General features: G+C 40.6%; 1 protein-coding gene across 1 annotated transcript in view; it reads right to left on the bottom strand.

The window, feature by feature from the left end:
* Positions 1 to 11,816: 11,816 nt before the first annotated feature.
* Positions 11,817 to 24,097, bottom strand: part of ccdc102a (coiled-coil domain containing 102A) — a 51,233-nt gene continuing 38,952 nt past the window's right edge. Inside the window, exons 8-10 of the mRNA XM_061068052.1 lie at positions 18,784 to 18,954; positions 18,370 to 18,473; positions 11,817 to 14,371 (exon numbers count right to left, since the gene is read on the bottom strand). Of these exons, the coding sequence (XP_060924035.1) occupies positions 14,242 to 14,371; positions 18,370 to 18,473; positions 18,784 to 18,954 (405 nt within the window). The 3' untranslated portion in view covers positions 11,817 to 14,241. The remainder of the gene's footprint in view (positions 14,372 to 18,369; positions 18,474 to 18,783; positions 18,955 to 24,097) is intronic.

Below are 24,097 nucleotides of genomic sequence, written 5' to 3'. Positions count from 1 at the left end.
GAGTGACGAGAGCAGCTCGGCCTTGAAGTCGTGTGCAGGAGCCCCACCTGTGGCCTCGAGCAGGCAGGAGGGGGGATCACTACGAGGCGGGGATGCATTGTGCGAAGCAGGCCGCGGAAGTTGTACATGTGGTTTGGCTTTTTGAGGCATTTTGGTCGGCAAAAAAACGGCGTTAAATTTAGATTATGGAGGTGGAGAAAACACACATCGAAGAAAGATGGAAAAGGTGTACCTAAAATAGTTTTTTAAAAAGTTGTTGCAGGAGCTCTGAGAAACACGTCCTACTCCATTAGCTGCAACACCGGAAGCTCAATGTGTTCATACCTAAAAGGAAAATTGGAAACAGAAATGCAGCACTTTTGGCAGTGAGACACATGAAACAATAATGTTACAACTATCTTTTAAGTGTGGTGCAGATCTTCTTTCAGTCCCTACTCTTTTTATTTTAAGTGTCTTGCAATTCTGGGGGATTCAAATTGGTTGCCTCTGTGATTTGAGTCAGTCGGAAGAAATGTACCATAGTCTTTAACGGTATAATTGTGGAGCCACAGTCCTGCTATGAGTAAATCACTTTAATAACAACATACATGATATGTGATGTCCATATAAATCGTTGAGCCTCCTCTCACTGAGGATCTGAGTCATGTCTGGATCCAGGACATTTGGCAACAACATCAAGGATCATGTAGTTCCCATCCATAACCACGAGTGCCATGATTATGCATTTGATAAAGCTAAAGGACCATTGGAGCTCAAGGCAGTCATATATGTGCATGTCATCTATTACTGCAACGGCTCCTGGGAAATCTGTGATATGCATGAATGAGACATCTCATTGATATCTGTGCGAACATAATGAACACATGGATAATTGAAAATGTGTTCGGAATGTGTAGGTCACAAATGTACACACCAAAGTATGGTTGACAACCCACACAGAATGAAAAACAAGTTTGATGTTATCTGAAAATTATGAAACCACTTGAAACACACGTTTACATATTTGCTTTTAACTGTGTGACCTTAACACAAGACGTGTGAGATGTATCCTTTTCTGGTTTTGAGGCCACCATTTTTCTGTCACAGACCGCATGAGTATGCAGCTGGAAATCCATGACTTCCAGAAAACTACCTTCATCCCAGCAAAATTTCACATGTTCTTACTTTCCTATTACTTCAATCACACTAGTACATTGCATATTATTGTGTGATGTTATGGCTCCACTTTACTTAAAGCTTTACACAGCTTTGTGCATTCATTTTAAATTTGGGGGACTTCAACAACATTGGCTCAACAATGAATAAACAATTGTTCAATATGTCCTAAAAACAATTCTGTGGTGCCAAAAGAGTTGGCAAGACAAAAAATAAAGCCACTTGTGCACATGTCGAGACGCCTAATTTACCCATCAAAAGTAAAGAGAGCAAAGGGCCAAAACAACAAACAAGGTATTGCTGTCAAAGTATTTATTTACTGGATTTTGTTCAGAGGCAACATCTTTAATGGATGTGCTTCATTTCGTAACAGGAGCAGAGGGCCAGGAGGTGGTTGGGCTGGATAGCAGGCACACAGACATGTTCAATCAAGAGCCATTTATATTAACAATATGTCCCCACTTTATCAAATCATTTCAGGAAATTTCTTTCAAGGTCCTGTCAGATGAGACCAGTGCATCTCAGCCGCTCATAGTCCAGCTTCTAATGTTACTGGTCAGTCAGTGTACTCTGTCGTATTGGTAGGTAAATGTTATCTCTGCAGCGCGAGCACTTACTTGCTGCTCTGTTGTCTGTAGTGCTGTGTCCTGCAGGGTGAAATTACAGTTGTTGTAAATGCAGTTTGGTGTCTTTGATTGATATAACATTAAACAAAATCCATCTTTAAATATAAAGTTTGTCAACAATTTTATCAGTGTTATAAAATAACACTCTGAACATTTGAATGGCAAAAACATGCAATCTGTTGCTGTCATGTAAAGTGGGGTATTTTTCTCCTTAAAGGTGTGTCCACTAAAAGTGCCTGTTTTGACATACACCGTTTTCTGTCCATTCCTGTGAACCTATGAATCAGTTTCAATCAACATTAGCTTTGGCTCAGACTTTAAGGTGTTTGTTTCAAATGGATGCAATCTTCCAGTTGTTGGTCGCCATCCAGAAAACAAAAGATAAATAAAGGTATTTATTCTTCAACATTGGCAATAGGCTACTTTATGTAACAAAGAACAATAGGAGGGAGGTAGATGAGGGTGAAATTCCTATGGAGAGAGCAGTAATTGCAGCACTTAAGAGCTGCACTGAGATGGAGTAATAAAGAGCACTGTGACTAATACATTCATGCACACGTATACACAGAATATTGCTCTCTTGGAGAATGACTCCGTCTGGCAAGGAGAGAAAAGAGAGAAGGTAAACAAATCGAGATGGAGGGATTGCAAGAACTGGGATGGAGGAAGCACAACAGGAGGTGGAGTTGGGGATGGGGAGGGGACAGAAACTGAAAATCAGAGGAAGTTGGGACAAAGAGAGTCATTTGATGGAGGATGTGAAGAGGAAGGTTGTTTATCCTATTTAGCTGGAGTCCTGCTGTTCCTGCGTGGCTTCTGAGTCAGCAAAATTAAATGAAGTGAGCAGAGGGAAGATGAGGAGGAAATAAGGAGAGGCGGAGGAGGATGGTGGAAAGGTTAGAGTTGTAATTAACCTTCAGAGTCAGCATTGCTCAAGAATAAACAGCCCAACTTTCTGTAACACTACAGCTTTCTTTAACCTTGTTTAGATTTCTCTACACTCTCTTCCTCTCATATTTAAATAATCAACTATGCTGCAGGTTATGGTTAGTTTATTTTAATTTGTCGCTCAAGATATCCATTTTATTTTTTCCACATTCACAATTCCTTAGACTGAAACAGTCTAAAAACAGTTTGGTTCAGTGCTTTAAAGTAAATGCTAATGCCAGTATGCTGATATAGCCACAGGGACTAAATTAAACATTTGAAAACAAGAATGTTGTTAAAGAAAATGAAGGTCAGACACTAGAGTCAAAGGGATTCATCTTTTGTGGGTCATTTTCTATATTGATTGCCATTTCCTGAATATTTTCACAACAGAAACTATAGGAAAATCCAAGAGTTGACCAAATACAGTAAGATTTATCCTGTGCGACAAGGACAGTTAAGCAATTCTCAACAATTCCTGCATTAATTGTTGAGATATTTCATTCAGGACCAACTGGTTGGGTTGATAGCAGAGAAGACCCATTCCTCCTACTGTTTAATAATGTCCATGTGTAAAGGTGTATTTAGACTAAAAAGCAAAGTGTTTGCCTTGTGTTGGTAATGCAGTCCTCAAACAAATGAGAATGGGAGAGTGCTTGTTGGTTTGTTTGTGTTCAGCTCAGGAGTCTGGTTCTTTCCTTCCTTACTGGCTAATTGCCCTATGTTCAATCAAGCAGCAGGTTAGCATGGGAATGCTAACTCAATGTAAGCGTTGATATGACTGTGTTGGATACTGGACAAGTGTAAATGGTAGCCCACTGCTAAAATGCAACCAGCAATGATTCTGAGTTAGGTTATTCTGATCCAAAACATCAAGCCATTTGCACATAGGAAATTCTGACGACAACAACAAGCTTTGAGGAGGTCACAGCAGAGAGCAGTTATCTACCATGTTTCCCACATGCTCAAGGGTTGTAAAAAATGTCATCACTTTAAAAAGAAGGAGATAAATCTCATATATGACCATTATAGCCACTCTGCTGCTCCGTTAACTACCATCACCAGGCTACACTTTGGATATCTGCTCTGAGCTTTGGATGCTCCATCTACCCATTATTTTGCTGCCCACAGTCACTCAAACAATATCACACACACCTCCAAGCACCCTCAGAGCACCTTTAAACATTGTTTGGGTCTCAGAGGCATCAGTGTAGTAATGTTTTTATTCATCTCCTTTTTCTGTCAGTTACAAATGAGCTGAACGGGGCTATCAGCACCATCTGTTACTGTTGAGGGTGATAACTGCTCTAATGGGCTGGGACTGAGGTCCACTCTACACACACACACACACACACACACACACACACACACACACACACACACATCAATCAATCAAATTTATTTTATTTGTATAGCCCACATTCACAAATAACAATTCGTCTCATAGGGCTATAACATTGTGTGACATCCTCTGTCCTAAACCCTCAACAAGAGTAAGGAAAAACTACTAAAAACCATTTTAACAGGTACAAATATGTAGAAACCTCAGAGAGAGCCACATGTGAGGGATCCCTCTCCCAGGACGGACAGAAGTGCAATAGATACACACACACACACACACACACACACACACACACACACACACACACACACACACACACACACACACACTTTCTCTTTGGAGCTTCTCCGCAGAATTTACCGTGAGCAAGAGTGCCATGCACATAGAAGAAACAGACAAAGACCCTGAGAGAGCTTTTGTGATAAGGGCCGACCCCAGTGTCGATGCGCTGTAAACACGGACACCTCCTCCGTGGAATTAATACAGGGTAAGGTATCCTACTGCTCCACCCCCCTCCAGAGATTTCCATATGAGGAGCTCTTCTCTTATGCTATCAGCATTCCTCAGCTGCTAATATCATTTACAGGAGTTGGACATTGACTGCATAGACCATGCTATTCTGATGCTTATCTAGTATGAAAATATAAATGGTTGATCTTAGTCATTTGTTTGTAAGGATTAACTAGATGATTTAATTAAATTATGGTGCCATTAGATAGATAGATTGAAAGTGACTGAATTGTTAAACTTATTATATATAAAACATATGCTGTCATGATTTATCTGAACGTGTCATCATCATCATCATTCAGTTTTGATAATAGGAATTATGTCTGGTTTGCTAGTTTGGGACATATAGACTTGTGAAACACATGACCTTGTGATGCACCTGGACACATCTTAAGTGATGTTAACTGGGGTCATTGGGTGTTTCGGGTCTTTCAACAATCAGACACCTTCACCCATTCGACCCAACTTGGGTTGATCAAGCCTCGGCTTTTGTCCAGGTAGCGCTACCCCACCCACGGCTGTCCTCTCCTGATCCCCAGCCACCTTGGGGCAATTTCTTCTGCCACGGTGGTCACCTTCATGGCCCTTCGTCTACTGGCTCCTGTGATGCCCAGCATGCTGTAGGGCAGGCACTGAAGAGAGATTGGCCTGCAAACCCTCTGCAACCCACTTCGATGGGCTCGCACCTCATTCGCCACTCATTGCTTTGGCACTCATCGACTAGCTCAGCATACCTTGCCCTCTTTCTCTTGTTGGTCTCCTAGAAACTGTCCTCCCAGGGAATGGTGAGTTCTAGGAGAATTACCTGCTTGCAGGCTTCCGAGATCGGAGACATGTCTGGCCTTTACGCTGTTGTGGCAACAGTTGCTGGGAACTTCAGTTGCTTCCCCAGGTCAACTTTCAGTATTGTGCCGTTGCTAGCAGGCCGGAGAAGGTGGTCCTGGTAGCTGATGAATGCTGTGTCTCTCAGGCTGCAGTCAAACACCTTTCCCAAGCTCTTCAACGGTTTCTCGGTTGTGGATTTTGTCAGGGTGCTGCCAAGTGCGAAGCGGAGCTTGTTGGTGGTCTTTCCTTTCTTCAGCACTAGGGATCTGGACTACCTTGACTTGTCGACTTCATGTTTAATACCTCAACCACTCACATAATCCCACAGGTATTATGTCATGTCTCATGTCATTTTGAAACAGAGGAAATCTGGACCAGTTTCTGATTCCTCAGGAATAAGCAGATGGATTGGATCTTAATGCATTCACTGCACGTGCCATAAGTGTTCCATGCTCTCAAGACATCACATCCCCTACTGTTGTAACTTGTTTACCTCTTCTGGAAAAGAACTACACCCGACTACAGTTTCGACCCCATTTATTTTCATCCACATTCGTACTTTTGTGCAGCGCTATAGATTTTAAGTTAAGTAATTTTTCAGATAAACAATAGAGTAAACGAACAAAGAAGACCAATATTTTGCTTATACTGCAATGACACAATTATTCAACTCCATGATGTTGCTAATTTTGAAACCTACAGTTATTCGCTATGAACTCAAGTTGAGTTAAAACATGGTAAACCCATCAGGACTCAATAACGACCATTAACTTGCTTCAGCAGGGTGTTGATATGAACAACGGGTGATTGTTGGTGATAACTGGGGAAGTGTGGAAAGATTTAAGTGAACTGCCCAAAACCAAATGTCTTGATGGTAGCAAACAGATGACCAGTAATTTGATGATGTTTTTTTCATTCAATGATCAGGCTGTGGCTCAGGGGTTAGAGCGGTCGTCCTTTAACCAGAAGGCCGGTGGTTTCAATCCCAAATTGCCCCTTCTCATAGAGAAAATGTGCTGCCCATAGATGCACTGTATAAATGTGTGTGTTAATGTAAGCACTTTGAGTGGTCATCAAAACTAAAAAAGCGCTATATAAATACAGACCAAATTACCACGTTTGGTGTTATGGTGGTTTCTCTGAGATGAACCAATGAAGTTGAACAGGTTGTGCATCAGTTGTGGATGAGTTAATCCCTTTATGAATCCTATGCAGGTGAGGGTTTGGTCTATGTTGGTTTTGTGCAGAACTTAGATAAGGGCAGTATTCATTTGAATGGCTATGGTTCTTTATACCATATTACACAGTTGGGCGGCTGATTGTTGGGTATGGTGAAAATGGCTTTTTCTACTGAGGTTGTGGCTTGAATCCAATAAGATCTTGCTCTTTGGAGAAGTTTAATGTTATCGAGGACAGAGTGGATGTTTGAATATTTGTGATATTGTCTGAGCTATAGATACTTTTATAGCAGTCACAAACAACAGTTTATTTCATAATTTTTTGTTTCTTCTCCAGAGCTATCCATGTATTTGGAATAGTTCAATCCTGTCCATTGCATGAGAAATTGGGTCTCTTGATGAATGGTATTTTTCAGTTATCTTTTTCTTTATCAATTCAGTTTCGAGTTTGCTTATTGTTAGAGTGGGAATGCTGGAAGTGAAATTGTTTCAATGTATCCTCCAATTCTTCCTTTTTTTTCTCATGTGTGGAGTGTGAAATAGAAAGAAATGTCCCTCAAAGACTGCTTTTGCTGTTTTTCATGGTGGAGACATTTCTGTGGAACCTATTTGTAGTACAACTAAATTCAATATTAATTACATTTATTTGTATAGCGCCAAATCATAATATACATTATCTCAAAGCACTTTGCATAGATGGTCAAGAACTTAAACATTTTAGAAACCCAACAGTTCTCACAATGAGCAGCACTTTGGCGACTGTGGAGAGAAAACCACTCCTTCATTAACCTGAAGACACCTCTAACAGAACCAGACTCAATGTGTGCGGCCATCTGCCACGACCGGTTGGGGTGAATGGGAAAATGTGGAGGAGAGGGGAGATGGGTGGAAAAGAAGAGAGAGAAGAGAGAGAAATAGGGGGGAGGTTGAGGAGAGAGAGAGAAGAGGAACAGCATCAGGTTTCAGCTCTGACTAGTTATAATGAAAACAATAATAGGGATGGAAAGATGCTATTAATGATAGCAGCTATGCGAGAGGGAAACAACACAAAGATAGTGACATGTAGTAAAATAAATAAATGTGGGACAGAAAGAAGGGGATAAGTGCTCAGTGCATGATGGGAGTTCCCCCAGCAGTCACACCTACAGCAGTATAACTAAGGGATAGTTCAGGACTCACCTGATCTAACCCTAACTTTAGGCTTTATCAAAAAGGAAGGTTTTAAGTTTAACCTTAAATGTAGAGATGGTGTCTGCTTCCCAAACCCAGAGTGGGAGCTGGTTCCATAGGAGAGGAGCCTGGTAGCTGTATGCTCTACCTCCCATTCTGCTCTTACAGACACTTGAATCCACAGGAGAGCCTGTGTTTTGGAGCAAAAGAGCAAAGTGATGTATTTGAAAAATATTGTGCTATGAGCTCTTTGATATATGAAGGGCCTTGATTGTTAAGGGCTTGATATGTGAGGAGCAGGATATTGAATTCTATTCTGAATTTTACATGGAGCCAATGCAGAGAAGCTAAGACAGGCGTAACATGATCTCTCCTTCAAGTTCCTGTCAGCACTCGTGCTGCAGCATTTTGGACCAAATGGAGGCTTTCAACAGACGTACTGGGACATCCTGATAATAAAGAATTACAGTAATCCAGTCTAGAGGTAACAAATGCCTGGAGCTAGTTTCTCAGCATCCTTCTGAGACAGGATGTTTCCAATTTTCTTGATATTGCGTAGGTGGAATAAAGCTGTCCTAGAGACTTGTTTAAATGTTTTAATGACGTGTCCTGGTCAAACATAACTCCGAGGTTCCTCACATGGCAGCTAGGGGCCAAACTAACACCATCCAAGTCAGACAGTGTTTCTCTGAGATGTTGAGCGCCAATTACAATGACCTCAGTTTAGTCTAAATTTAGAAGTAAGAAGTTCTGGGTCATCCAGGCCTTGATGTTCTTGAGACAATCCTGAAGTTGAACTAAGTGATTAGATTAATCAGGCTTCATAGACATGTTTAGACAATTTGTTTTATGTTAACAATGACTCCTCCATTCACACAAAAGTTAATCATGGAATTCCAAAAGGTTCTGTCCTTGGGCAGATACTTTTTACCTATAGTTACAAACAAAATTATTCAACCCGCATTGCGTATCAGGCATTTTTGGCAAATTGTAAATTTTTTTAGCTGTTTGCAATAAACAACGTAGACAAAAACAGTTGAAATAGTTCAATAATACTGATATTACCATGGTTTTTATCCAAAAGTCAAAAGAATTGTCCCAAAAGTTCAAAGAAGATATCATTGCCTTGCACAAACAAGGAAAAGGATACAAAAAGATAGCAAAAGCACTGAATGTCCCTAGAGATACAGTTAGAAGCATAGGTCACAAGTTCAGAGTTGAAGGAACGGTGGTTACACTACCTGGACGTGGCAGAAAGAGGAAGCTATCAGCGGCTGCCACCAGATTCCTGAGGAGGCAAGTGATCCAAAATCTGCAAAACACCTGCAGCAAGACTTGGTGGCAGCAGGCACTGAGGTTTCAGTTTGCACAGTAAGGCACATACTAAACACTGAAGGGTTCCATGCCCGGACTCCAAGTCGTACACCACTACTGACCCAAAAGCACAAGAAATGACGGCTCAAATATGCTGGAAACCATATTAATAAGCCACCAAAGTTTTGGAATTCTGTTCCGTGGAGCGATGTGACAAAACTGGAACTTTTCGGGCCTATGGATCAGTGGTATGTCTGGAGGAAGAAGAATGAAGCATATGCTGAAAAGAACACCCTGCCTAGATTGAAGCATGGCTCAGTGATGCTCTGGGGCTGCTTTGCTGCCTCTGGCACTGGAAACCTGCAGCGTGTGGAGGGCAAGATGGACTCAGTCAAGTATCAGGAAATCTTAGGAAAAAACGTCATGCTATCTGTGATGAAGCAAAAGGGTGCTCTACTAAGTACTGAAGATCCTTGTCATTAAGGGGTTGAATAATTTTGAGACTGCGGTAGTCATTAAAAGTAGCATTTTGTGTTGAATTTGGATAAAAATGATTGTAATATTAGTTTCATTGAACTACTTAAACAGTTCTTGTGTAATTTGTTTATTGCAAACAGCTGAGAAATTGTATATTTTGCCAATAAACCTAATGTGCAATGGGGATTGAATAATTTTGCTTCCAACTGTACATATGCTCCCTTTAGGCCACATCGTCAGAGAGAACCACACAAAAGAGTCGTGCAGTAGGTCGTTAAAGACTCAGCTTGTCCAAAACACTAGAGCACTGAGTTCCCAAAATTCAGGCTTACTTGTCGTCCCTAAAGTATCTACAAGCAGAGTAGGAGCCAGAGCATTCAGCCATCAAGCCCATCTCCTGTGGAATCATCTCCCACTTTCAGTTCGGGAGGCAGACACCATCTGTACGTTTAGGAGTAGGCTTAAGACCTTCCTTTTTTTGATGAAGCTCATAGTAAGAGCTAGCTCAGGTTTGTCTTGGAACTGGTCTTAGTTATGCTGTATAGGTCTAGTCGGGGGACACATGACACATGGAGCTTCTCTTTCCTCTTCTCCTTCTTTATCATATTAATGTCTCATCAATACATGTTACTGCCTTAACCTCTTCCCCGGAACCTTCACATTGAAAATGCTAAAATATGCCGCCAACAATGATAAGAAAAATTAGGCTGATAAATCTTGTCCTTTTGTGTTTCTCAGCTGGCAAACAGACAACCAGTACCACTGGCAGTGACCTATGTGTGTGCATCAAGATCATTTATTGGCCTTGTTCATATGCAGCCAAGCTCAAATTGATTTATTACAAAAGAGACAGAGAGCAATTAAGTGTAATAAAATGAATGGAAAGGAAGAGGGATCCTATCATTACAGCTACAGTCCATGATTCAATTCCTATTCACAAAAGAAAGACTAATTTCACATTGGGTGTATATTGTATTGATACTTGTGTACGGACAGACACACAGACACAGACACAGACACACACACACACACACACACACACACACACACACACACACAGTACAAGCACACAAGGGGATTCTGGTAGCTGCAGAATAATTATAGAAGGATCAATGTAATGTTCTGCCTTCCTGCTGCCAACCATTACTGGCCTAATGAGAAAGACAGTGTGGAAATTAACATAATGAACTAGGCCCCAGGCTTGATATACACACACATCTGTGGAAATCAAAGTCGAAAAAAACACCACCTCCAGCACATACACTGAACACCACACAGCCTCAGCACATTACAGTGTATGCTTAGCCAACATTATTCAGAATTATCTTCTCTACTGTACTCATGGGATCAAGCTAAACATTAACACACAAACACCATTATCCACAGCTAGCAGCTTGAGTATGTGGGTGTGTTTATCCCAAGGGCACTATAGGATACTTGTACAAGTTTGTATGTCTGACGTGTCAATACACAACTATTTGCTTTATGCAAAGCCAGCACACTTTACTTTGCAATTGTATCTTTGTGAGGACACTTATTGCCATATGAAATAAACCTAACCTTAAGCATCTCAGCTAAATGTCAAACCTCGATCCTAATCTATGATCGTGCTCCTAAAAGACAAGTCTCAGTCCTCAAACAGAAGGCCTACACAAGGATAAAACCTTCATTATACGTCTTGGCCTCTTTCTCAGACACAGTAATGAATATGATCTCAGAGGGAGATGTGAGCTGCTCCCCCATCCTGTGTGGGGAGTTAGGCTGAGCTTCAGTCTCATTACTCTGTTGGCCCTACAGTACACTAGTCTGCACTGCCAAGCACACCACAAGAGTGTGTGTGGGTTTATCACTCTGACTTGTTCCAACCCTTTTTCTCAAATTTTTCCTCTATTGTTCTTACCCTCGCCTTAATTACTGTAATCATTCTGTCTACTATTTTACCATAGAAGTTACCTGTATTTATTTAAATAGAAACTTAAAAACATTTCTCATTACTGCTCCTGGACCAGCAATTTTTTTTTATACTAACATTGAATCACATAACATTGACTTATTGTTTTGATTTAGCATCTTTTAACTCTCCTCTCAGCTGTTTTCAGTGGAAGACGCCTTTGACTGTTGAGACTGTCTGTGAACATGGAGCACAACATGGCAATGTTTGGTTTGTATAGAGAAGAAAGTGCCCGACAAATAAAGGGCAGACAGGCAAACACTGACACACACACACACACAATGATAAAGCATGGAGAAAAAAAAGACTCTTGACAAATTTTCTTTGTATTTACAGTTGACATTTATAGAGCTAATACAAAACCACTGTGGTACAGATCATTTATAAAACTAAACCATAACAACATAAATAGTTCAGAATCCTACAGAATATATTGGTCCCTCTCCAGCATCACAGAGTGGCTGTTGAATGGTGGTGGCGGAGGATTTATGAATGTTCTGTTGATTTTACAACTGCATCCATCCACTGGAGCTCCTTCACACACAGGAGATTTACCTCAGCATCATTAACACCTCAGTCCAGCACCCAGTGAATCCAAAAATCCTCCTAGTGTTGAATATGAGGCTCGTCATGAGAGAGCCTGGGCTTTAGTGAGTTTCATTATCCCATAATATTCTAAATGCTGCCCAGGAGGCTTTCACACCCAGACTGATCCTGAGGGATTAAATGGACACACATATTTGGGATTGAAGGTTTTTTTTCTCCAGGAAAATTTAAATATTGTAAAATACTAAATATCAGCATTTAAACAGTGCATAAAGCATCATCCCTGCACATCCCAAATTCAGAAGAGAACAACTGAACTCTGGATGTATAACTAGTCTTGCCGTCTGGAATACTGGTGTGTAAAGTGTAGATCAGGATGAGGACAGTCTCAGAAAGGCGAGCGTCTGTGACTGACTGCCTCAGTGTTGAAGTGACACAATTGGTTGGCCAGTCGGAGTTTCCCTGCTCTTTCTAAATGAATAGGTGCATAACAATTTATATTACATTATCAGGACTTTACAGGCACTTTTGCCAACTTAGCACCTTTGTCACAAGATTTTCTAACTTTTCAAACTTATCGGGTGACGTTTTTTTAAAGCACTGAGCAAAAAATGTAGTGACTGGACTAAGCCATCAGTACTGACCCACAAGCTTGAGGATTGCCTTACCTTCTCTATGCATCTCTTTCTACTGACCACAAGGCAGCTGACATGGATGTGAATGAGCTTCTCACCCCCTCCCTGATGGTTTGTTTTTTAAGTAATATAGATGAAGCTGTGGTCTTTAATTTATCCGTCTGTGATTTTGTTCAGATGAGGTTGTGGTTATTAAATCCGGATTTACCTCAGCATCAGCATCAGCTTGGAACTGTGTAGAAGTGACTGCTGTCTAACATGCCGTCTAAACAGGTGTTTGAGGGATCTGATAGGTAACTGACAAATAAAAAAACTTGGGTAGACAGGAAGCTCCTGCTCAATACATCCTTAGGTCATAATTCCATCCAAGTCGCAGCTGAAATGAGGCTAAAGCCGAGCACTGGAAACTTAAAATACATCCGAAAAAGACGAATTCTCACATTTACAAATAGTGGTTAAATGGGAACCGATTCAGTAAGGTCAATTTAAAATGACATATCATCTGACATATCAGGTGACATATACAGAACTGCGTTAAAAGCGTTTATATTGGATATGGAGATGTGGGGCCTGTTTGGATACAGGAGCCCAGTGCAGGTAAGACAGCAGTAATGTTTGTGGTATATGAAGTAAGAAGGACTGTTAACACTATGATGTGTGCGGTTTGTTGGACGTTTGTCAAGTCACAGAAAAATCCTCTTATTGAATGTAACTGTTCAGATGTCCTCATAATTTGTGTCACAATCCTGGTGGGTTTTCTCCTGGTGTGTGTGTAATAATGTATATGGGACATTCTAGCAGTAAAGCTATTTACAGCCATGTGAGTGGAGTGTAGTGTTACTATATCTCAATCCATGTGTAGTTAGATTTATCTACAGTTTTGTTTCCCTCCACATCACTGATTTTACACACTTTATTCTGAATATGTCTGCAGAATCCTGTACACATTCATAAAACATGTGTGTAATCAGATATGTAAACATGTAAAGGAATCTCAAGTGTCCATTGACATCTGTAAATTTGTACAGGAATCTTGAAATGTATATTCAGAAAACAAGAGCGTAATCGCATTTGTAAATGTGGAATGAAATCTGATTACACATACATTGATTGAGATAGTTATACTGTTAGATACAGATTAGAATTTTCCAGTCTCATAGCTGTAAATAGCTTTAACAAAATAATCCCCCCATAGATATCCAAGCATGTGTGTGTCTTAGTATTAGTTATTTGTAAGGGTAAGGTATGTTTTACTGCTACTGTGTGGAAACGTATTCATGTTTAAAGGTTCATTGTTTTTTTGTTTGGTCTTTTAATAACCCACAGATTTGTGATCATTATCCTGTCCAGTAACCAGTTGACGAAATCACTTTATACTGATCATTTGATCTGACACCGAGTGAAATGTTTAAAAATATTGGATTGGTCCTTAAAACACTCACAAGCTGAGCTCCTTCCAGTTGTAAAACCATTAGGAATTTTTTAGTATAAAAACTTTTTCCTCCGGAGTAACAACACCTTAACAGTATATTATGGATCACAGTATATGTGTGTGTGTGTGTGTGTGTGTGTGTGTTTGTCTGTGTCATGGGATCTGGAGCTGTTCCTCCTCCTCCTCATCCATATCGCTGGTGGGACTGTCCGGGTTTTCAGGAGTGAACCGAGCCGATCGCATCTTCCCAAAGAGCCCAGGACTTTGCTGCTGCCGCCGCAGTCTAGGGGTCAGAAAGGGGGGGTCAGAAAGTGCTGCATCACAATGTCTCCTGAGAATGATTAGATATTAGCTTTTTTGCAAAGTCAACCATAAGGAAAAACTGAAATATCACTTTAACACAAGTATTGCTGGTTTCTGTAAAGGAGTTGACCAAGAACCTGATGGTCCCTCTGCCATAAAACCCAGATCAGTGGAGGGCTGCAGTGATGGTTGTCCTTCTGGACGTTTCTCCCATCTCCACACAGGATCGTTGGAGCTCAGCCAGTGACCATCCGGTTCTTGGTCCCCTTCCATACAAAGGCCCTCCTCACCAGATGGCTCATTTTGGCCAAGCTGCCAGCTCTAGGAAGAGTCCTGGTTGTTTCACACTTCTTCCTTAAAGATGCATGGAGGGCACTGTGCTAGCTAATTACTTGAATAACTGGAACCATGAAAGCTTTATCAATTTCATGGCATTCACCCAATATAACTGAACATTTTCACTATGGACCAATCCAACTAAAGACCAGAGAGCACAAGCATGGCTAAAAACCGTCAACAAAAGAGGGTGAATGAAAATCCAACTATGTTTTCATGGATTTTACTCAATGTCTATTCCTTTGACAATCAACCTCTTTGTGGTCCACCTAATAGCTTTTTGTCCTCAATGACATCAGTTATACCCTATTTCCATACTTCTGCTTTGTCGCTGTGTGAAAAAGGTGTTGAGCTGACCATGATTCATGTGACTTCAACCTACCCATAGATGGAGTGAAACAGCCGTCTTTGTACGCAGTTTATAATTTTAAACAAATGGATAGAATGTCAAAAAGAATAAGAACATCAAGAAGTGAAGATAAAACCTCAATGCTGCAAACAAACCTTCAGTTGCTTTATCAGTAGAATTCTGAACTGCTCTTTATTCAAGGGACAACTTATGTTTAAACATTTTGTTTGTGTGAAGCTGCCTCTACAGTGATGACTGACACAACATCAATAAAGGATAGAACCAGTAAACCACTGATGAGTAGGTAGGACTGGAGTCTGGAGACTTGGAGGTCAAATCGAAACTGTGATGCAGGATGACAATCACATTAACTGTCAAATGAGTCAAATGTCAAGTCAGTTCAGTGACACTATGGGTCAATAGGAAGAAGGCTCCCAAACTTTCTGGTTTCTGACAGCAGCAGTGATTTTTCCTGAATACTTAATAAGACCTGAAGAGGTAAATTAAATCACAAAATGTTTCAACAGAGACAAGCATAGTTAATTAATAAACATAGTTTGAACCTGAGTAATAAAACTAGTTTTTCCATTTCAACTTACATCTTGCACTATTAGATAGCTCTTTTAAGACGTTACTTTTTGTCACAGTATCAGATTAATGAGTTCATCAACTAAATAGCTAAACTACAGTTAAATCCGCCTCCTGATGGTGAACTGCTTCTGATTAATTCAAAGTACTGGTGGAAACATGCCAGTAAATGATGGTCTGTGTTTAACTGATGATGCAGATTAACAGATGCCAAAACTGTCCCATCAATAACTTACATGTCAGTCTATGTTACTGACAACCTCCTCGTCCACCCTTTTTATCACATTAATGTCTCTTCAATTATTGTTTGCAGATCCAGGGTCACTGCTGCGGCCACACAGTGGATCATGATGGTGGATCGCGAATCAGAGATCTTGATCGTATTGGTGGATCGAGATCCTGTTGGCAGATGATTGTGGATAGTGGTAGAGGACCAGGATCGATGTGATTGATTGACATGTTATCACTTAACACCATGTTCTATGTCACTACTGAGCCATTATCATGACAACTCTGCAAACCATATCCACATCACCAACCTGGGTCTTTGGCTTTCCTCCAATGCAACATTTCCCCAAACACTGCTCCTTCTGATCTTTTCACCATTTCTATCCTTAGAAATCAGCAGTCAAGGTCAGAGCCAACAACTGATATTAACCATCATAACATTTAGCCCACAAAACAAGCTTACTTCCTAAAAGCTTTTCAACTGCGCAGGAAGTGAGTGAGTCCAGAGGGAGAATGGAGAGACAGAGGTGCTGCCATCCAACTGTGTTGTGGTTACTTTTTCAATGAGCAATGAGGAGAATTAATGGCTTTATCGAAAAACCCTGCCACAGTTCAGCCACGATGCACCAGATCATGTTTCCTACACCACAGATGGAAACATAAGCAGTTGCTGATACGCCTTACATGTTGAGTTCTGTTCTGAGTGTATCCAAGCATTTTTAAACATGCCACAAAGACAGATTATCATGTAAATAGACAGATGAAATGCTCCTGATTTATCTACCCATTCCATATTGGGATTAATGATTATCTATTAGAAAATGTTTTTAAAAATAACAGCTTCTCTGATACGCTCTGGAGTCTCCTTCAGTATTACAGTATTCCTTGTCATTAGTCTTCCTCAAACAGTTCTACAATATATTGTCACAATTTTTTTTTTTGACATTGTGTGCAGAGCTTTTTAAATACTGTTATTGGTGCAGACGGAAGTTAGACAACCTAGTGTTCATTTTACCTGGCTTATCTGTAATAAAGATTTCAAAGTCAATGTTTATCATAAAATAAAACTGGATTTGCTTTCTTACATGTGTATTTTGCATTGCATGTCGACTTAATCAGAGGTCTGTTAAGCAATCAAACAATCTTCAACCTTATAAAATCAAAGCTCTGTAATTCAGCTCTATATTAAGCATTGCTACAACAAAATGTGCTTTTACTTTGAAAAGAAATTGCAATGTAGTTAGAGATCCTACGAATGTTGCTGCCATGCTTGAGATCGGGACCTGCAACATTCAATCTGAGAATGACTGTTTCAGATTTTCTCAATTTTACCCGAGGTTTGGCACAGTTGCTGACCACTGCTGTAGTGTATCGGAGGACATAGAAGTAGATGTTCAAATCTGTCCACAGGCTGAAGGAATACTGCCTGCTACCAACTGACTGCTACACAGCACTGGTTGCCTGCTTGTTCACTTTTTATTGAGATTGAACCTATCTTGTGTCCAAATCACAACAAACACACAATGCAATTTACCATACACATGCCAAGTGTGAAACCACATGGGTGAATGGTTTGCAAGATATGCATTCCACATACAGACAGACATAGATTCATGTTTGTGGAATTAGTAGGTGCTTGTCACTTGAATATACATGTTACGTTGGTGAACTTTGACATGTGAGTATGCAGTGTTGACCTGTATTATACCATCTTGACTGTGTTGGTCTGCAACGGAACAGGGTGCTGCAAAGTCCAAAATGTAGAAAGGCTTTGAACAAATGTCGCACCATCTACTTCCACTACTCCATTTATTTAGCATCACAGTTCCTTTAGGCTAAGGAATTCAACAAGATTCAACAGATTTGTGTCAGTCTCTGAAGCTGTCTCTCCTCCAGATAGCCAAGCAACAACAGGGCTCCCTGTTACTATGGTGACCTGCAAGTGGGTGCTCAGCAATTGGCTGTCGGGAGCAGCAATGTGGAGAGTATGGAGAGAAAGCAAAGGGAGGGGCAGAGAGCAACGAGCTGAGGACTGTTCAAAGCTGATAGAGTGTTAGAGCTAAAGTGAGTGACAAGCGATACACACACATACAGAGCAGAAGAAGCTAATCTCTAAATAGTAGGACAAGTAAGTACTTAGGCTCACAGCAAGCCTGTCTGCTACAAGCAGGCTGTCAGCTTCACATCACATCACATTACTAACACATACACAGACACACACAGAAACACAAATGCATGTCCTTCTATAGTTGTGAGGACATGACATAATGGGGCGGCTGTGGCTGAGGGGTAGAGTGGTCGTCCTCCAACCTGAAGGTCGGCGGTTTGATCCCCAGTCTGAACCATCTGCATGCCGAAGTGTCCTTGGGCAAGATGCTGAACCCTCAATAATCTTAAAATGCGACTATTTCTGATATTCAGTGGGGAAACTTAAATCATAATTAAAGTGTATTTGAGAGTGTGTGTGTGGGTCTTACCTTGACTGTAAGTGTTCCAATTGTACCTGCAGGTTCTCAGTCTGCTCCACCTGCTCATCCAGAGACCTTTGCAGCTTCCTGGTCTGGTTATGGGACTCATCTAACTGCACACACAGACACACAGACAAGCATGCACACACACGCACGCGCGCACACGCACACACACACACACACGTATTTCTTTAAAAGTTTTGATGCATGTTGATCTTGTAGAAAAAAAAAAGTTGGATCACAAGATAAGAAGATAAGAGAGTCTAGGGTGTTTTGTGTAACACTACTTGATGTGGCCAGTGTGTTGCACACGGGAAACTCTACACAGTAAGCAACAGTGATATTCAGCTCTACAAAGAGCAATCAAACTATTTGAAGGCGTCCGTTATACATTTCGATCAGACACAAGCACATGTTTCCTACCTCATCCTCAGCTTGTCCTAACTCTTTCTTAAGCTCCTCCACCCTCAGACGTAGCTTTTTGACTTCTGTCTCATGACTCTCGACTCTCCGGTTGGCATGGACGAGCTCCGCCGTCTTCTCTTGGAACTGCTTCTTCAGCTTAGCATGAATGTGGCGAAGGTCGGCCAGCTCCTGAGGACAAAGCAGACAGAGGACAGACGCAGGCTTATATAACATCCATATTCACATCCTATTAGCGCTGATTAATATCAGTTGATTAATCAGTTCATCCATCAGTTATGTAGTTAGTATTAAAATGTTATTTACATCATCCACCACACATGGAACTTTTCCACGGATACAAACATGTCAAATTATACCAACTGTAATATGTCAAATAGAGCCGGACTGATACTGACACTGATAAGGCTGACACAAAACTTTTTATAAAGCCACAAAGACGATGCTTTACGGGGCAAATCAGAATGTTTAGGGTGTTGACAGATTTTCTGTTATGTCCCCCCCAAAAAAAACCCCTAATTTAAAAAGACGGCTGTATTCACACTAACAATGATGCGTGAGATATATACAAACAATATATATAACAATTTGTAGTGCCTCATTAGCATTTGTTGTTACCTGTTGGTATCAGTTGACAGACACACCTTTGACAAATATTTGAGAAAGTGAAGTCTGGGGATTGACTTGGGCTACTTTTCCTGTCTGATATATTCAGATGCTGTGATTACATGCCAATTGTTGTGATACATCTTTCATAATAACATAAACAATAATAATAATGATATTGATAAACTTTGTTTATACAGTACAGTACCTTTCTAAATACAGTTACAAGGTAATTTACAATGGAAGGCAAATCATTGTCTCAGGCTATGTGAGATGAATTTTTTGTAGAGACCTTGATGTGTGTATGTGTGTGTTTTCTAATGGTTCAGCCTGGATGAAAAGCTATGAGAAATGCTTCATGTATCCAGAGGAAATGATGAGGCTTTTAATAAGGAAGGAAGCACTCAAAGTAAAATAACACTAAAAAGTGACTAATGGTCTCTGGATGGACATGTCTTAATGGAAACATTTGGTTGTCTTCCAAACTATTTGAACAAGGTTTTATTCACATCTGTCATTTCGGGTAATTGTGTTGCTGGTCATGTTTGAAACAACAAAAATATATTTTCCACAGGTTTGCCTTGGAATAACTATAGGAAGGTTGCACTTGGAGCTAATGGCATTATCAATAATGCACCATTGTCACTCATTGCACTTTCATGTATAGTACTTTGATAGCATAGATTCAGCCTCCCTCTCAGCTTCCTCGCACTTAATGGCTCCCCAGACAGAGCAGCTTCCAAGAAGCTCTTCTGAATTTATACACCAATAGCAGCATATCTACAGGAACAATAAAAGCCAAACCCATGTAGGTAAAGGGCTTATCCCCGTACTTATCTATTTATATTTTTATTTTCTCATCTTTGTTTTGTATTAGATAATGTATTATTTTTGCTTTACGAATGAACAAAAACACCGCCCCCATCACATATTTCCATGATAATAACAGCAAATGGGGGGGGGGGGGGTTATTTCACGGTGTGATAAAGGTGAAGCAAGTAGGAAATTGACAAAATGCAGCCTTCATAAGAGCAGGAGACAGGGAATCCAGGAAGAAATTCAGATCTCCAGCCTGTCTGACATTATATGTTGGTTATGACGGTTCAGTAAAGGCAGAAAGATGTGCTATGCAGGGAGAGTTTGGTGTTATTCTGTGTTTGTTTTACTGTCAGGAAATTCTGTGACAAAAGTATTTCTAACAATACGTTTGTCTGTTTCTCAGTTTTTTCAGACTTACCTACCCTGTCTGTCACTCAAATTCAAGCTCATTGGTTCTACTGATAAAAAAAAGAAGCACTTTTTGACAAATGTCTATAAGGAGGAAGTAGTGGATTTATTGGACAGATTTTCAGCTATGAATTAAAACACATATCTGGGATATCAATCACCTTTTCTTTTAAGATACTTATAGGCAATTCTGCAATTCTGCTTCAAAACACCAGATTTTACCACCATATGGCAGCGTCTCGAAGTGGGCATCATGACTGGCTGCACCATCTCCCCAGTAGCGTACACTATGGCAATGGAGGTGATTATTAGAGCTTCAAAATGGGTAGTAGGTGGCTAACAACAAAAGTCAGGGGTCCGATTAACAACAATCATGGCCTACACGGACAACATGACAACCCTGACCACAACAGCACCATGCACCATATGGTTGCTAGGGAAACGTGAATACAACACCACATGGGCCAGAATGAGGATCAATCCATCAAAATCAATGGGTCGTGTTCAACAGGGAAGAGGAGGTTTGGGCCTAGGTCAGAGTAGACCCCTGTGGAACAAAGCAACTCCTTCAGAGCAGCGAAAATTGGTAGTCCTGGAAATCCGGCGTCTGGACGAGGCAGCAAGATGTGCAAAGGATGTCACTCAAGCCAGAGGGGGGTAGAGGACGACATGGGAAAGCGTAGAGAAAAGAAAGATCAGCTGGAAGGACCTGGGGGAAATGGAAGCATGCAGGATTAGCTTCCTGCTTAGAGCAACGTCCTTCCCTCACCTTAAAACCTACAGCAGTGGTTGAATGAAGATCCATTATGGCCCCTAATCTCAACTCCAGCTACCCTAAGGCACATGTCCCAAACATCCGCTGTTGGTCACTAACATCTGCTTACATCAACTGGCGGTAGGCATTTATTAGTGCAGCAGAACGTACATTGTGTAATCTCCATCTTGTCCTATAATAAAAATGGGAAAGTATTTAGTTCAAAAGGCATAGAGGTAATGATGTCTGATCTACTGAGCGACCACATGGCTTCCATAGTGCTGCCAAGTAAGCCAGTAGCCACTCAGATTTACCTTTAGCCTCAGCGTCCCCTCAAGTTCTGTATCGTTGATTAAAAGCCCAAAACTCTTGATGGTGCACAACTCAAATGTCCCTAAAATCCGCTGATGGATTCTCTTTGATTTAACATCTTCATGAAACATAAAAATGGTATAAAATACCCTATATCGCAAGGTTACAGTACAGTTTTACATTCACCCACACACACATTCATACAGTGCATCTATTAGCAGCACTTTGTTATTCTATGAGGGGCAATTCAGTGTTCAGCATCTTGCCCAAGGACACTTCGGCATGCAGATGGGGAAGACTGGGGATCGAACTGCCGACCTTCAGGTTGGAGGACGACCGCTCTACCCCTCAGCCACGGCCGTTGCAACAAATTACTAGTTTTACAATTTTTAATCCACACACAATCACACGCTGACATGATGGCAATGACATTTCTAACACACAACAGGTGCAAACATGAAAAATAAACAAATATCTCCAGGAGAAAGCGGTGCCACACACCTAAAGAAAAGATGTCAAGAGAGTTTATGGTGAAATGAGCTGACGTCAGTATCTGTGTGTTTTCAAGAAACTCATGTGATCTACACAGCAGAGTACATACGTGACTTCCTGCCTCTGTCTGCTGCATCCGGCTGCTCCACACCTAGCCTTAATAGAGGAGAATTTGTTGCTCTGGCTGCATTGTGCATTTGTGAAAGTTAGACTGCAGGTAAACTCTGTAGCCAATTCTCCAGGTCTTACCCGCAGGTCATATCGGAAGTTGGCTTATGTCTACCTGTCTACCTGTCTACCTGTCTATCTGATGGTCAGATAGTCTGTCTGTCTGTCTGTCTGTCTGTCTGTCTGTCTGTCTGTCTGTCTGTCTGTCTGTCTGTCTGTCTGTCTGTCTGTCTGTCTGTCTGTCTGTCTGTCTGTCTGTCTGTCTGTCTGTCTGTCTGTCTGCCTGCTTTTTATTTTAGTTCAAAGTCCTGACTTCTTTGTATGGTGTGTAATCTGTCAGACAGAAGGTGTGATAAATAGAGCAGCGTTCTACTGTACACCAGAAACCTCTGTATTCTCAGCAGTTTCATCACCTGAAACACTCACTGTAATGAAGAGGGCAGATTGAGAAGGAAGAGACAGTAATGGAGCACTGAGGATATGGGGGAGAAGCTGGGAGTACCTGATTCTATTAAACATGAATGATCTGTGAGCAATGTGCCAGTGTAAACCTATGGACATGTGTTAGTGATTATGAGAGTGTGTGTGATTTGGTGAAGATTGAAATAAAATCTTGATCTAGTGAATTAAAATGTGGTATGAGATCTTTATTTCATACACAAGATTAAGCAAGTGTTTTACAATTAAATCAAAGATATGAAATAACATAGATACAAATAAACAAGTTAGCAATTAACAAAATTCTAATTCATCTGGCCATGATCTGGTCCTGCCCCTTCTCTTCCAGCACTGCACTTTCAATGGTCAAAGTATGAGCTCTATTTTAATTATGTAAACATTGAAAGTTATTTATCTGTAATTTTTTTCATCCCCAGCAGACCAGTAACACAATGCAGTAAATGCAAAGACATGATGAAAGGGGGAAAATGAGACTGAGAATATTTTTCTCAGATATATTTAATCATCAGAGCTCATAGCACTTTTCTCTCAACATAATGTATAGAGTAATCACTGCCCCTCTCTCTTTGATTCATTCTAGTGTGTGTGCACTGCTAATTGTAGCATTAAATAAACCTGAGTGCTTCATAAATAACCCCATTATAGTTGCGAGTGTATGACTGTGCCACCCACCCTGGCTGTGGGTAATAGGGCCATTTAAAGAAACAAGAGATCATCTCACGCACACGCAGACACACACACACACACACACACACACCTTGAATCTTGCATGAAATATGACTACAATCAACATATTCTGCATTTTGGATAAACAACCCCACCTGGTGACTATAGGTGTCATAACAACACATCTACTTACATTTGATATTCTAGGTATTGCATTGTTCTAAGATATATATGAATTATGAATATTATAATTTCATAAATTATATTCCTTTATTTCCAATGTCATTGTTTTTTCAAATTCAATTTTTGTGTATTTCTTTGCCTGTTGTAAACCATCAATTCAATCAAACTTGCTCCTGTCTTGTAAAAGCAAACACGAGACTTCACTCACGCTTCACTTGTCTCATTGTCTCCTTTACATGATCTGTGTTCAAAACATGATAATAACCACTGCCACAAACACAATATCCAATGAAACTTCTGGGTGAAATTATTCAACACTATTCAGTCTTGGCTTTTGGAAAAGTAAAAATGGAGAATATGGAAAAATTGCAAAAACAAATGGTTCTACTGTAATTGTTGGTGAGATGTGCAGACAGACAGTTACACAGAAAGAGCTATAGTGAGGAA

Source organism: Limanda limanda, chromosome 3, assembly GCF_963576545.1.
Source record: "Limanda limanda chromosome 3, fLimLim1.1, whole genome shotgun sequence".
NCBI classification, from domain to species: Eukaryota; Metazoa; Chordata; class Actinopteri; order Pleuronectiformes; family Pleuronectidae; genus Limanda; species Limanda limanda.
Note: the sequence above shows the minus strand (reverse complement) of the source record. Positions and strands in the feature narration are given on the sequence as shown.